The sequence below is a fragment of the Epinephelus lanceolatus genome, chromosome 14, assembly GCF_041903045.1.
Source record: "Epinephelus lanceolatus isolate andai-2023 chromosome 14, ASM4190304v1, whole genome shotgun sequence".
Lineage (NCBI taxonomy): Eukaryota > Metazoa > Chordata > Actinopteri > Perciformes > Serranidae > Epinephelus > Epinephelus lanceolatus.
Window position 1 is genome coordinate 38,379,348 of NC_135747.1, and position 14,814 is coordinate 38,394,161.

At 45.5% G+C, this 14,814-nt stretch overlaps 1 protein-coding gene across 26 annotated transcripts in view; it reads left to right on the forward strand.

Annotated features, from left to right (window-relative positions):
• Positions 1-14,814, forward strand: part of ttn.2 (titin, tandem duplicate 2) — a 248,700-nt gene that overhangs the window by 187,759 nt on the left and 46,127 nt on the right. For all 26 annotated transcript variants that reach the window (XM_078174675.1, XM_078174686.1, XM_078174684.1 and 23 more), the window contains 23 exons: positions 16-703; positions 826-1,090; positions 1,221-1,547; positions 1,652-1,936; positions 2,055-2,354; positions 2,459-2,761; positions 2,889-3,164; positions 3,282-3,581; positions 3,666-3,968; positions 4,196-4,495; positions 4,583-4,870; positions 4,957-5,259; positions 5,393-5,695; positions 7,159-7,464; positions 7,946-8,233; positions 8,729-9,019; positions 10,309-10,596; positions 11,832-12,419; positions 12,618-12,722; positions 12,814-13,011; positions 13,177-13,473; positions 13,644-14,231; positions 14,369-14,671. In XM_078174675.1, coding sequence (XP_078030801.1) covers positions 16-703; positions 826-1,090; positions 1,221-1,547; positions 1,652-1,936; positions 2,055-2,354; positions 2,459-2,761; positions 2,889-3,164; positions 3,282-3,581; positions 3,666-3,968; positions 4,196-4,495; positions 4,583-4,870; positions 4,957-5,259; positions 5,393-5,695; positions 7,159-7,464; positions 7,946-8,233; positions 8,729-9,019; positions 10,309-10,596; positions 11,832-12,419; positions 12,618-12,722; positions 12,814-13,011; positions 13,177-13,473; positions 13,644-14,231; positions 14,369-14,671 — 7,493 coding nt within the window. The remainder of the gene's footprint in view (positions 1-15; positions 704-825; positions 1,091-1,220; positions 1,548-1,651; positions 1,937-2,054; positions 2,355-2,458; positions 2,762-2,888; positions 3,165-3,281; positions 3,582-3,665; positions 3,969-4,195; positions 4,496-4,582; positions 4,871-4,956; positions 5,260-5,392; positions 5,696-7,158; positions 7,465-7,945; positions 8,234-8,728; positions 9,020-10,308; positions 10,597-11,831; positions 12,420-12,617; positions 12,723-12,813; positions 13,012-13,176; positions 13,474-13,643; positions 14,232-14,368; positions 14,672-14,814) is intronic.

The window sequence follows — 14,814 nt, forward strand, 5'->3', positions numbered from 1 at the left end:
TCATTTGTTATCCAGGGTCCAGACTGTCAATGAAGGAGGTGAAAGTGCTTGGGTAAAACTTGCTGATATTCTGGTGAAGGAGGAGTTGCAGAAGCCTGTCCTGGATCTGAAGCTGGCTGGAGCTTTGACAGTGAAGGCAGGAGAGTCAGTCAGGATGGAGGCTGGCCTGAGAGGAAAGCCTCAGCCTGAGGTCAAATGGACGAAAGACAAGGCTGTCGGAGACAACCCAAGAATCAGCGTGGAAACTGGCCCTGACTACTCCAAGTTCCTTATGACCAAGTCCAGACGCACCGACAGTGGAAAGTATATCATCACTGCCACTAATTCGCTGGGCACCTTCACGGCATATGCCACCGTTAATGTCCTGGACGTCCCCGGCCCAGTGAGGGACCTCAGGGTTACTGGCATCGGGTCCGACAAGTGCAGAGTGGTTTGGGATCCTCCAGAGGATGATGGAGGTTGTGAGGTGGACAGCTACATCCTGGAGAAATGTGAGACCAGGAGGATGGTCTGGTCCACATACTCAGACTCTGTGGTCACACCGTACTGCAATGTTACTCGTCTAGTGGAGAACAACGAGTACATCTTCAGAGTGAGGGCTGAGAACAAGATGGGAACCGGCCCCGCCATGGAGAGCAAGCCCGTCACTGTCAAGACTCAGTTGAACAGACCTGGACCCCCAGATGCCCCTGAGGTCACCAAGGTAAGTAAAAGAATTCCTGTTTTATAGATTTTCCTAAAATTGGCTTATGGGAAAAACATTTTTGCCTTGTTGCTACAACAAGCTGCTTGTTTACTTACACTGTTAAAACTTTTTTGATGCAGGTCAGTAAAGATGAGATGACTGTTGTTTGGGCTCCTCCTGAGAATGATGGAGGAAAGTCTATTACTGGCTACATCCTGGAGAGGAAAGAGAAGAGGGCAGTGCGCTGGGTGCCATGCACCAAGAGCCCCATCTCTGAGAGACGCATGAAAGTTGCCAACCTGATCCCCAATCATGAGTACCAGTTCAGGGTGAAGGCTGAAAATGAAGTAGGCCTGGGAGAGCCCAGCAAACCCTGCAGACCAGTTGCAGCCAAAGATCCCATTGGTGAGTTTGTGGTTGCAGTCACAGTTCAGTTTTGTCTTAAAAATATTCTAGTGCTCAGGCCGTGAATATACAAGCCTCAGATGTCAGAGTGTCATTTTGTTGACTTTTGTTTCACTGTCTCTACCTGCAGAGCCCCCTGGCCCTCCTGCAGGCCTGAAGGTGGGCGACAGCACCAAGACGTCTATCACCCTGTCCTGGTCTAAACCAGTGTATGACGGCGGTGCACCCATCATCGGCTACAGCCTGGACATGAGGCTGAAGAGCGAGGCAGACCCTGAGAAGCCCACTGAGGGCTGGAAGAGAATTGACACCCGTGGCCCATTGGTGCTCACAGAGTTCACCATCGGCCAGCTGGATGAGAAGCAGGAGTATGAATTCAAGGTGTCCGCCAAAAACCAAGTGGGCTGGGGACGTCATGCCTACTTGAAGGAGGCCGTCTCCCCCAAGGAGATCCTGGGTAAGAATGAATGGTTATGAAAGTCAACTTTGCTGCAGTTAATCTTACACAACATGGTAAATGTCAACAACTCTAATGATCTCAATGTGTTTCTATGGCAACAGAGGCTCCAGAGATTGACCTGGACGCCAGTCTGAGGAAAGGTCTGTCCGTTAGGGCTGGATGTCCAATCAGGCTTTTTGCTGTGATCAGAGGAAGACCCGCCCCCAAGGTTACCTGGAAGCGCTTGGGTGTGGACAACGTGATACGCCGAGGTCATGTGGACCAGGTTGACACCATGTCCTTCCTGGTCATCCCTGAGAGCACCAGAGAGGATTCTGGGAGATACTCGCTGACTCTGTCGAACTCAGCCGGAGAGAAAGCCGTGTTTGTCCGTGTCAAAGTCCTTGGTGAGAAACAGAATGACAAACTACATTTTTACAGCTCTTGCCTTTAACAAAAAATGTTTCATTTTCACTGGTAAGGAAACAGTATGATCAAAGTGATTCTTATATTCATCCTCTGCAGATACTCCTGGTCCCGTTGGTGGCCTGGAGGCAACCAATGTTACCAAGACGACAGCTCAGCTGTCCTGGTTGCCACCAGAAAATGATGGTGGCAGCCCCATCCTCAACTACATTGTGGAGAAACGGGAGGTGGACCGGAAGACCTGGAACAAGTGTACAGAAGACCTGAAGAAGACTAGCTTTAAGGTGACCAACATGACTCCTGGCATCGAGTACTACTTCAGAGTCACAGCCTGCAACAAGTACGGCATCGGAGTTCCTCAGGACTCACCCAAATCCTATCTGGCTGTTGACCCCATCAGTGAGTGCCACCACAGACTGTGCTATCAGACCCTTGTGTTCGTTGGCCTCTGTTGTTCTTTGCTTTTTACATTTTTCCTAACACCTGCTGTGTGTTGCATTCAGGTGAGCCAGACCCTCCGAAGAAGATGGATGTGTTGGAGATCACCAAGAATAGCGCCACACTGGGCTGGCTGAAGCCACTCAGGGACGGAGGAGCCAAGATCAATGGTTATGTGGTGGACTACCAGGAGGAGGGAGCGCCTGAGGACAAGTGGACACCTTATTCTGTGGTCAGGGACCTGACCATCGTGGTGGTTGGTCTGAAAGAGGGAAAGAAGTACAAGTTCAGAGTGGCAGCCAGGAACTCAGTGGGAGTCAGCCTGGCCCGAGAGGCAGAGGGAGTGTTTGAGGTCAAGGAGCAGCTCAGTGAGTAGACCGCCCTTAAAATGTACCTCACAATGTACTGATGGATACTGGTGTTCAGCTTTGGAGCCAGAAAACTTAAAACATTCCCTGATGAATCTCTAAATTAACTTTTGCTTCTTCCTCTCAGTGGCTCCTAAGATCATCATGCCAGACATCATGACGTTCAGAGCTGGATCCAAGATGGTGGTTGAGGCCATTGTGGCAGGTAAACCCCCTCCCCTCTGCAAGTGGAAGCAAGGCAACGAGGATGTGCTGACCTCTGACCGGCTGTCCGTTGTAAAGACGCTGACATCCTGCACGCTTATCATCAAGAATGTGACGAGAAAGGACAGCGGCTACTACAGCCTGTCAGCCGAAAACAGCACCGGCAAGGTCAACCAGATCCTCAGAGTCACCATCATGGGTCAGTTTGAACAACAGACACCGTTAAGGCTGAAATATACAGATAATACTTACAGTGTGAATGATCAATGTCAGGTCGTACACCTACATGGATGACTCATCCTTCTTGTCCCTGCAGACATCCCTGGACCCCCTGAAGCTCCTCTAGAGATCACTGAACAGGACATTGATGCCTGCACGCTGCTCTGGAACTCCCCACCGGAGGATGGCGGCAGCAACATCACCAACTATATTGTTGAGAAGTGTGACATCAGCCAGGGTGACTGGATCACCATGTCCCCATCCTGCACCAAAACCAGCTTCAGAGTTACCAAACTGACACCTGGCAAAGAGTATGGCTTCAGAGTCCGTGCTGAGAACAGGTTCGGCATCGGTGCACCCATCTACTCTGAGAGGATGATTGCAAAATATCCATTTGGTGAGTCTGTGCCAAAACTTTTTTTTAGCTCTGTTACTGTCATACTATGATACTGTGTACTAACTGTTATTTTTTTCTCTAAAGATCCTCCCAGCGAGCCCAGAAACCTGCAGATCAACAAGGTCTTCAAGGACTTCGTCATCCTGTCATGGGAGCGTCCCAGCAATGACGGTGGAACCCCCATCACTGGATACTGCATCGAGAAGAAGGAGAGGAACAGCATCCTGTGGGTGAAGGCCAACGAGTCCGTGGTCAAAGCCACCCAGTACACCTGCAGTGGCCTGATGGAGGGCCTGGAGTACACCTTCAGGGTGTCGGCACACAACTTGGCTGGACAGGGCAAACCCTGCAAGCAGACCGACTTCATCACCGCCAGGACTGCAGTTGGTACGATAATGACATAAATTATTTCAACATGATATATTTGATTTGTTAAAGAAAGGTAAATACAAATAGGATGACGTCAAACAATTGAGGTTGGATCCCCATTGCTTCAGGTGAAATTTACTTTTCAGGCCAGTGATACAAACCAGGTTCTTGTTCACTCATCCTTAACTCAAACCTTCCTCCTTGTTCATTAGTGATTCTACAACCCTTTGTTTCTATCCATCCAGACCCACCAGGTAAGCCCGAGCCCATGGATGTGACCAAGAACTCTGTCTTGCTTGTCTGGGGCCGTCCCAAGCATGACGGTGGCAGCAAGCTGATTGGCTACTTCATGGAGTACATGAAGCCTCCAGAGGAAAAGTGGGTACGCTGCAATGCCAACTGCATGAACATCCAGACGGAAAGCTACGTGGTGAGTGGCCTGGAGGAAGGTCAGCGGTACCAGTTCAGAGTCATTGCCAAGACGGCCATCAATACCAGCCTGCCATCAGAGCTGTCCGACCCCATTGCCATCATTGCAGAGAACGGTACAGCCCCACACAGCATGGAAAACTAAGTCTCACAAATACCATTACTGATTAATGATGATCATTCTCTCTTCTCCTTGTGTGCAGTTCCTCCTCGTGTGGAGCTTGGTGTCAATATGAAGAACCTGATTGTGGTTAAAGCTGGAGAGAACATCTCCCTGGATGCTGAGGTGTTTGGCAAGCCACTACCCAAGGTTAGCTGGAAGAGAGACGGCGTGCCTCTGGTTCTCGCCGAAGGAATGAAGATGAGCCAGAAGAAACATGTCCACCTGCTGGACCTGTTTTGTGTCACCAGGAGGGAATCTGGAGACTACACCATCACTGCTGAGAATGCCCATGGCTCCAAGTACGCCACCATCAAGGTCAAGGTGCTTGGTAAGTCAGATTTAATACTGGTTTATTCTAGTGAAGCTTTTTATGTGTACAGATAAACAAAGAATATCACACTGTTTATCCTGCAGATAAACCAGGGCCCCCGGCCTCAATCAAAATCAGTAAGGTGTTTGCTGACCGCGTTAAGCTGCGATGGGAGCCCCCACTCGCAGATGGCGGCTCTGAGATCACCAACTACATCATCGAGAAACGTGAGACCAGCAGAGCCAACTGGGCGCTGGTCACCTCCAACATCCATGGACATATCACAGACACCTCAGTGGAGAAACTCATTGAAGGACATGAGTATCAGTTCAGAGTCAGCGCTGAGAACCAGTATGGTGTGGGAGATGTCATCATGACAGACCCTGTCATGGTCAAGAACCCGTACGGTATGTTCACAACTCTATAGCTGAAGAGAACTATGCTACTGGATGAGGTCTGTGAGACAGCACTTTTTGTTGTTGAGGTACGATAAACTCAAACACTGATGGTAGATCGTCATGCTGTTATCTCTTCCCTCAGATGTTCCCGGTCCATGCGAGCCACCCGTCATCACCAACATCACTAAGGACTCCATGACAGTGAGCTGGAAGGCTCCAGCCAACGATGGCAAATCCCCCATCCTGGGCTACATGGTGGAGAAACGTGAAGCCACTGAGCTGACCTGGGCTAAGGTCAACCGCCGGCCGGTCATCGACAGGACCATCAAGGCCGCTCAACTGACAGAGGGCTCTGAGTATGAGTTCAGAGTCATTGCCATTAACAAGGCCGGTCTGGGCAAACCCAGTGATGCATCTAACGCTGCACTGGCTGTTGATCCAGTCTGTAAGTATCTGTTAACCCATGAAAAACAGATGCTCCACTGGAGATTGTCATTTGAATAATCCTCTCTATATTGATCTAACATAAAAACCACAATAACTAGAGCCTTCATTCTTTTTGTAGCACATAGCTAAGGCTTTCGTCTTCCCTGTCATCACGCCATTAAATGTGATGCAAACGTAGTATGTCGCCACAATTCTGCTGGTATAGTCCTGTATTGGCTGCAGCTGATTGTTGTTTGCATAGTCCTGTATATATTAGGGCTGTCAAAATTGCTCAAAAATGACATTCGAATATTCCTTCTAAAAATAACTCATAGGTTCGAACCATTTGAATTTTTTTTTTCGCATTATGTCCACAAGAGGGCAAACTAATACAAGGAAACATACTTGTATATGTATTAATACAAGGAAACATAACTACTTGTAGGTATTTTTATTTCAACATAAACGTCTTTGAAAACATTTACATACCTACACATTAAAACACATAAAACAATTATCTATAACATTACGTTAGAAACGCCCTGCCTCTCTGACCCGTCAGGCCACACCGCTCACGGAAGCGCTACGAAGAGCCTTGAAGCGCTGCGCAGCTCCGTGGCCGGCTCTGGTCTATTTTCTGCGCGAGCCGCGAGCGGATGTGTCAAGCCGGGTGACGGAGACAGCAGCTGGGAGCAGAACCGCTTGTCCAGTGCTTTCAGTGCAGCGGCCCAGGCCAACACCTACTCGCAAAGAGGACAGTTGCGGTGGTGTTTTTTTTTTCTCTCCACAATCAAATATCAATTTTCACATTCGAAGGTCCAATTTTTTTTCAAATTCAAATTTAAATTCGAATTTAGAATATTTGTTGACAGCCCTAGTATATATATCGATTTAAGATAAAAACCATAATAGGTGGAGCATTCATTGTTTTTGCAGCTTAAAGCGAAGGCTCCTGTCTTCCATGGCATCCTGTTGTACATGCGAAATGACGTCATTACATTGCGTTGCATGGGTTGCAAAATTGCACAAAAACGCATAGTTGCACCAGAGTAGTGAATGATGAATCTATCAAGACACCTTTGCACTATGCAAATTATGTACATAATTAAAAATAATTATAGAGTGTTAAGAAATGTTTCGTTAATGTTTCTACATATAGAAATATTTTGGATCAAAATAAGTTTTGTGTGTTTATTTTGTAAAATCTGATAAAAAATATGTCTGATTTTTGTTTTTTTTAATGACACAATTTCAATACACTGATGAGTTATTATGGTTTAATGACTTACATAAGCTTTTAGCTCTCAGATTTTAGGGATATGAGGCATTTGGAGATACTCCAAGAAATGACATCACAATAAGGAAAAATACCAATGTAGGCACTGGCGGACCGTTTCTGTTGCAGAGTATAAAGGGTTAAAAACAGGGCTGCCACTAACAATTATCTTCAACTCAACACATATTATCACTATAATTCTCCAGATCCTCCTGGCCCACCTGCCTTCCCCAAGGTGGTGGACTCCACCAAGAGCTCCATCAGCCTCAGCTGGACCAAACCAGCGTACGACGGTGGCTGCGAGATCATCGGCTATCTGGTGGAGTGCAAGAGAGTTGACGCAGAGCACTGGAATAAGTGCAACATCCCGAAAAAGCTCCAGGCCACCAAGTTCCTGGTGACAGGCCTGATGGACAACACTGAGTACCAGTTCAGAGTTAAAGCCGTCAACAAGATCGGTATCAGCGAGCCCAGTGAAGTCCCTGGAAACCACATGCCCAAGGACATCCTGAGTACGTCAGATGATTTTTATACTGTGTTTTGATAAATAATCTCTGAGTAAGAAGAGGCAATTCACTGTAAGAAAACAAGAAAACACAGATGACCCATTTTATAGCAGGACTGTAGAGTTGTTTTTATTTATTTAGCTAACCATGAAAACACACTTCCTCTGAGGTGAATTGGTACAAGAAAACAAATCTACAAACTACATTTAGCACCACAAAACTCTTCTACCTCAGTGGGTGTTTTCTTAAATCAGAATGTTTCATTTTGCATCATCACCCAATTCAGCCAGGTAATTAGTTTTTGCACAAAAAAAAATGTATTCTCAGTAACGAGCAACATTCTTGGTGAACGTAATTAGCTTATGCTAACTGTGCACAAGCTAAGGCTGCCAGGAAACAGCTTACACGACAAAGTGAGACTGATAAATGAATGAAGGGACTAACACTAAAGCTGTGATTAACAAACAACCTTCTGTCTGTCCTCCAGTTGCTCCTGAAGCTGAGCTGGACGCTGACCTAAGAAAGGCTTTGGTTCTTCGAGCCGGAGTTACCATGAGGCTCTACGTCCCATTGAGAGGACGCCCGGCGCCGAAAGTGACGTGGACAAAGGTGGACGCTAACCTAAAGGATAGGCAGGGTGTGCTGATTAAGACATCAGAATGGGACACCCTGTTGATGATCGAGGACATTAACAGATACGATGCTGGCAAATATGTCCTGTCGCTGGAGAACAGCAGCGGCGCCAAGAGCTACACCATTGTGGTCAAGGTCCTCGGTAAGAATGTCTCTCAAAGGAAACATTATGTGGGGGATAAAATGGAGCACACACACTCCAGTGAGCGTGTTTTTTGTCATGTTACAGGTGACAACAAAAATGCAGCTAAATTTGATGGTTTCAAAGTTTTTTCCATGAGTATACTTCAGTGCAGGTCAGGGTCATTTATAATCCTGCAACAAACTAAAATACCGTCACAATAGTTATATATATATTTAAGTACGTAAAAAGTAGAATTAGAATATTTTTGAGGAATAGCTAAAGATAGTAATATTGTTGTGAAAAAGAATACAGTTTTCCAGAAAGCTATAAAAAAATTGTGGAACCTAAGAATCTGAAACTTTTTCACCCACAAGAATTTATACAAAATATTTCTTTCCCAGAACATTGATAAAATATTTTTACTCCCATCGTGTATATCTATGGCCTTAATTGTATTTTTGGTTCAGTTAACAAAAGCTCTGAGCCAGGACTGTTGCGTCTCCTCCATCTCAGATTCTCCCGGACCACCCCAGAACCTGACTGTGAAGGAGACCTCCAGGAGCCACGCCTTCATCACCTGGGACGCCCCGCTGATTGACGGTGGCAGCCCAGTCAAGAGCTACATCGTAGAGAAGCGCCTGGCTGAAAGAAAGGCCTGGACCTGTGTGGCGCCAAACTGCCACAAGATCTCCTACAGGATCACAAACCTGGAGGCGGGACAGGCCTACTGCTTCAGAGTGCTGGCTGAAAACGCCTACGGCATCGGAGAGGGCTGCGAGACTGCCGGCAGCGTCCGAGCCTCAGGTAGCTACAAGTCGTTGAATATTTTTATACAGTACAGTGCAGCAGATGACAGTAAAGTATATGAGAAAGGATCATTTTAAGTTAATTCAACTCAACTAGGTCAGATTAGTAAACTTGCTTTCATTCAACTCTTCAAATGTTATTGGGAAAATAGAGTTGCCAATTTTATTATTAAATTCAGCAAAATTAAACAAAAGTATTAGTGGACTCAACTCAGACAAAGACCATAATTAGGACTGTAGAAATGTCCTCTCCCCACCGCCAGGAATAAAATTCTGGTAGAGAAATACTTTTAAATATGGTTTGACACTACTGGAATCATCAAAATGAATAACCACTATACGTACGGTTTTATGCCTCCGCACCAGCGATAGTTGTGACTGGAGGCATCATGTTTTCAGGTTGTACATCCTTCCCTCTGTCCGTCCCATTCTCCTGAACACAATATCTCAAGAATGCCTTTTGGGTATTTCTTTGGTACAAACGTCCAGGTCACAAAAGTCAAGGGTGAACTGATTAGAAATTGTTGATCTAAGGTCAAGGTCACTCTGATGTTGCGTCCTTCTGATTTCTGAGAACATAATATCTCAAGAAGGCCTTTAGGATATTTCTTCAAATTTGGCAAAAATGTCTATCTGGACCCATGAAATAACTGATCAGTATTTGGTGGTCGAAGGTCAAAGATCAAGGTCACTGTGACCTTACAAAACAAGAATTCATATGTTAATTATGACAAATTCCTTACAAATGTCTAACAGGATAAAATGATGAAGTGATGACATTTTATATCCAAAAGTCAAAGGTCATCGTCACTGTGACATCATGATGTTCTGCATAAAACACTTGTCTGTCCATTACTCAGCATCATATCTCAGGAACAGAAGCGGAGACTTTTGGTCAGATACTGAATTGGTGACTCTAATTTTGAAACTGTGATCATTGTACAAACCTTCTGTGTGTGAAGCATCCATGTTTTTACAGACATGGACGGAAACTGTAAGTGAAAGTTGACTTATTCTTGGAGGCATACAACCACAAGGTGGTAATTGTAGTTAATCACAGTAAGTTAACTTCCAATTTCCCCCCTTAGAATACAGATGACCTGAGCTTAGTGTCCTTAGTAGTAGCTGTTGTCCTGACAACAAGTGGAAAAACAACACAGTCAGAACTCGATCTAAGAGATCAGTGGCCAAGACCAAGATGCATCAAATTGCATCAGTTACATTAAACACATCTCATTTAACGCAAACCACATGTTGAGTCTGAACCCATCTGTCCTCCTCCTTCAGAGCAACCTGGTCCAGTGATGGATTTCAAAGCCAAGAAGACCACCAAGAACTCGATTGTCCTGGCCTGGAAGAAGCCCATCAGCGATGGAGGAAGCTACGTTTCTGCTTATATCCTGGAGCAGAGCGAAGGCGAGGAGAAGTGGAAACAAATCATGAAGGGAAAGAACACCACACACACCATCAGCGAGCTGACTGAGGGCAAGGAGTACTTGTTCAGAGTCAAGGCACTCAATGAGTCCGGAGAGGGACCACCCACTGAGCTTGCTGTCGTCGCCAAGGACCAGTTTGGTAAGAAATCAGCCCGACTCTGTCATCATGCCAGATATTAGGTGTTGTTGGACCATACAGTTCTGGGGACTCCCTGAGAGGAACTGTCCACTGGGGAGTTCCTCTGAGAGCTACATACCATCAAGGGTTTTTTTTCTGTTTGCATTCGCACCACTAATAGGAACCCTTACAGGAATACTCCGACGATTTGGGAGTTAGGCCCTTTCTCTATCATTTTCATATTGAGACAACATGATCGATATCTTTTTTGTGTCTGTACGTCCAGTGGCTGGGTCTCAGCAGTTAGCATTGCGGCTTAGCTTAGCAAATACAATTGAAGTCTATAGGGGGTCAGTAACCCACTCGGTAAAAGTGAACAAATAAATGTTACAGAAACCCTGAAGCTGGTATTTCAATTTTCAATTTCAATCAATCAATTTTATTTATAAAGCCCAATATCACAAATCACAATTTGCCTCACAGGGCTTTACAGCATACGCATTTATTTCTACACGTGCATTTAAAATAAACACGTTTAAACATTAATTCGAAAACAAGAGTCCTTTTTAGCCATTTTAGAAGAAGTTTGTTACACTGCGGAAATGCCAGCTTCAGGGTTTCTGTAACGTTTATTTGTTCACTTTTACTGTAGGCTGCTGACCCACTATAGACTTCAATTGTATTTGCTAAGCTAAGCCGCAATGCTAACCGCTGAGACCTAGCCACCCTACATAGAGACACAAAAAAGATATTGATCATGTTGTCTCACTATGAAAATGATAGAAAAAGGGCATAACTCCCAAATCGTCGGAGTATTCTTTTAAGTGACATACTGTAAGCTGACCAGCAGTTGGTATAGCAATGTCACTTTTGTTTTTTAAGAGTCAGAATTGTGTTTTTTGTGTTGTCTGTTTTTTTACATGGCTTTCGGGTTTTTTAAAATGGTGGTTACCCGTGCTGCATCGGTTGTGTTGGATCCAATAACCATACATTTACATCACTCATGGTTCCTCTTGTGCTGGGAGAGTATCTACACTGAATTAGAAGCTAAAAGTGTCTCTCAAAACAATGTTCCAAGAACTATGTTTGTTGCTAGTACTTGCGGTGCGGACACAACAAAAAAGGGGGGTTCTTAGAACTATGAAAGAGTTTCTCCAGTCCCAAAACACCTATTGTTTTAGTTTAGTATATATTTTTGTGAGACCATAAAATTCTTTATAAATATTTTCTGTTAAGCAAACTCCTTTGGATTTCAGTGCTGCCTGACTGCAACTTGAGTAATCTACATGACGGTTGCTACGTGGTGAAGGAGGGTAGCACCACGCGCATCAACATCCCCCTTATTGGAATACCTCTCCCCACTGCTACCTGGAAGAGGGGCGACGTGGGGCTTGGCGACACTGGCCGAATGTGCGTGGAGGCATCCCATGGTGTCACCACTCTGCTGATCAGAGACTGCCAGAGAGGAGATGCTGAGACCTACACCATCAATGTCAAGAACAGCGCTGGCTCCAAGGACTGCAAGTTCCAGCTGAAGGTGGTTGGTAAGCCTGGCATCTGTACTGGACCCATTAAGTTTGACGAGATCACTGCCGATGCCATGACCCTGGAGTGGGGACCGCCTGCAGATGATGGTGGTGCAGAAGTGTCCAACTACATTGTGGAGAAGAGGAGGACAACAGACAACAAGTGGGCCACAGTGGCTTCAGCTATTCAGAAGACCACCATGAGGGTGATCAGGCTCCATGAGGGAATAGAGTACATCTTTAGAGTGTTTGCTGAGAACAAGTATGGAGTTGGAGAGTATCTGAGGTCTGACCCAGTCATTGCCCAGCATCCATTTGGTGAGTATCACGCCTCTAATTAATGCTAGTTAAATGGTTTATTACAATTTAACATGTCACATTTCTTTTAAAGCCTTTCTGTTACTAATTACTGTGTTTTACTTCTAAAGAAGTCAACCCCATCTCACACAAGCTTTGTAAGTTTAATTTCTCCTCTCTTAACCTTTCCACTCCTGTCTCTTTCTCTGCTTCCTCCAGATGTGCCTGGGGCACCTGCTCCTCCAGAAATAGCGAGCATCCGCAATGAGTCAGCCATCTTGACTTGGGCTGATCCAAAGGACAGCGGTGGCTCCCCAGTTACTGGTAACAGACTGTGAACTAAACCTATCAGTTTTTAGTTAATTGTAAGCTCATAGCAAACAGCATGACCAACAGATTTTTGTATTCTCTGTAGGATATCATGTGGAGTTCAAGGAGAGGAACAGTCTGATGTGGAAGCGGGCCACTAAGACTCCTCTGAGACTGAAGGAGTGCAGAGTTACTGGCCTGATCGAGGGACTAGAGTATGAGTTCAGGGTGATGGCCATGAACATGGCCGGCTTAGGAAAGCCAAGCAGGGTTACTGAGGCTGTGGTTGCCCTTGATCCTATTGGTGAGTTTACTGCTTTCACAGATTGTTTTTCCCTAATGTGAAAACTAAATTCTGCTTTGGCAACGCTCCAGTTTTTATTGCAATAGTATGAATACTTGAATGGAAAGTATGTTTTTAAAGCATGTCTTATGTTTTCTGTAACACATTGACTTTGTGTCCTGTTAGATCCTCCTGGCAAGCCTGAAGTGATTAATGTCACCAGGACCACAGTCACTCTGATATGGACTGCTCCCAAATATGATGGTGGCCACAAGCTGACTGGCTACATGGTGGAGAAGCTGGAGGCTGGCGGCAAGACCTGGATGAAGGCCAATCATGTTAACATCCAGATTTGTGCCTTCACTGTCAGTGACCTGACAGACGGAGCTCAGTATCAGTTCAGGATAAGGGCCAAGAATTCTGCCGGATCTATCAGTCCTCCCTCAGAGGTTACTGAGCTTCTGACCTGCAAGGATGAGTATGGTAAGCTAAGTGGGGTAGTTCAGCAGTTAAAACATTTGTGAATGCAGGTCCTTCAAATCATTTTATTTTACTTTTACAGATATCAGGTCTTGAAATTCATATTGTCATTAAGTTGACTTTATGAGTTCTGTAGACAGTTATAATGCAACTTTCTTCCATCCTCTTTGCAGAGCCACCGACCATCACCATTGACCCAGACATGAAGGACGGTGTATCAGTCAAGGCAGGAGACACCATTGTGATCTCAGCCTCCAAGATTGTGGGCAAACCTCCACCCACTGCTGTCTGGTCGAAGGGAGGCCGTGAGTTCAAGACCTCTGACGTTGTCACCATCACTAGCACCCCAACCTCCTCCACTCTTGCTATCAAGTACGCAAGCCGGAAGAACACAGGAGAATACACCATCACTGCCAGCAATCCCTTTGGCATTAAGGAAGAACATGTAAAGGTGAAGGTCCTTGATGTGCCTGGAGCTCCAGGCCCCATCGAAGCCAGTAACATTTCAGCTGAGAAGTGTACTCTGACCTGGCTTCCACCAGAGGAGGATGGAGGCTCCGCTATCAAGTCCTACACCCTTGAAAAGAGAGAGACCAGCCGCCTGCAGTGGACCAAGTTAGCTGAAAACATTGTGGACTGCAGACATGTAGCCCACAAACTGATCAAGGGCAATGAGTACATCTTCAGGGTGTTTGCTGTGAACCAGTATGGCATCGGAGACTCAAGCCAGTCTGGTCCAATCAAAATGGTTGACAGTTTCAGTAAGTTTTTTTGTTGTTCATAAATGATTGTAATTTTATAGTATTTCCAGACCACCTTAAGATTGTAAAAATCCTTTAAGCTGGAGAATTTAATAGTTCAAGGCATAACTGACCAAAATGTTGCTTTGTTTCCCCAGGCCCACCAGGCCCACCCTCAGTCCCAGAGATTGATAACGTCAGTAGGAACGCGGTCACCATTTCATGGAAGAGACCAGTACAGGATGGAGGAAGTGACATTAGAGGATATTGTGTCGAGAGGAAAGAGAGGAAAGGAATGCGATGGGTGAGAGCCTCTAAGAGGACAATCCCTGACCTTCGCTTTAAGGTGCAGGGCCTAACTGAGGGAGTAGAGTATGAGTTTAGAGTCACTGCTGAGAACAAGGCTGGATTTGGGGAGCCAAGTGAGCCCACACACCCTGTGATGACCAAGGACATTGTGTGTAAGTAAAACTGGACTTCTCAGTTACATTTGTAAACAGGAGAGTTGCAAATGCAAAGAAGTCAAAAAATAAACATCATGCATCTTTGTAAAGAGGTGCCCACTAACTTTTTTAAACTCCTGTTTTGTTTTTTTTTTGCTCAT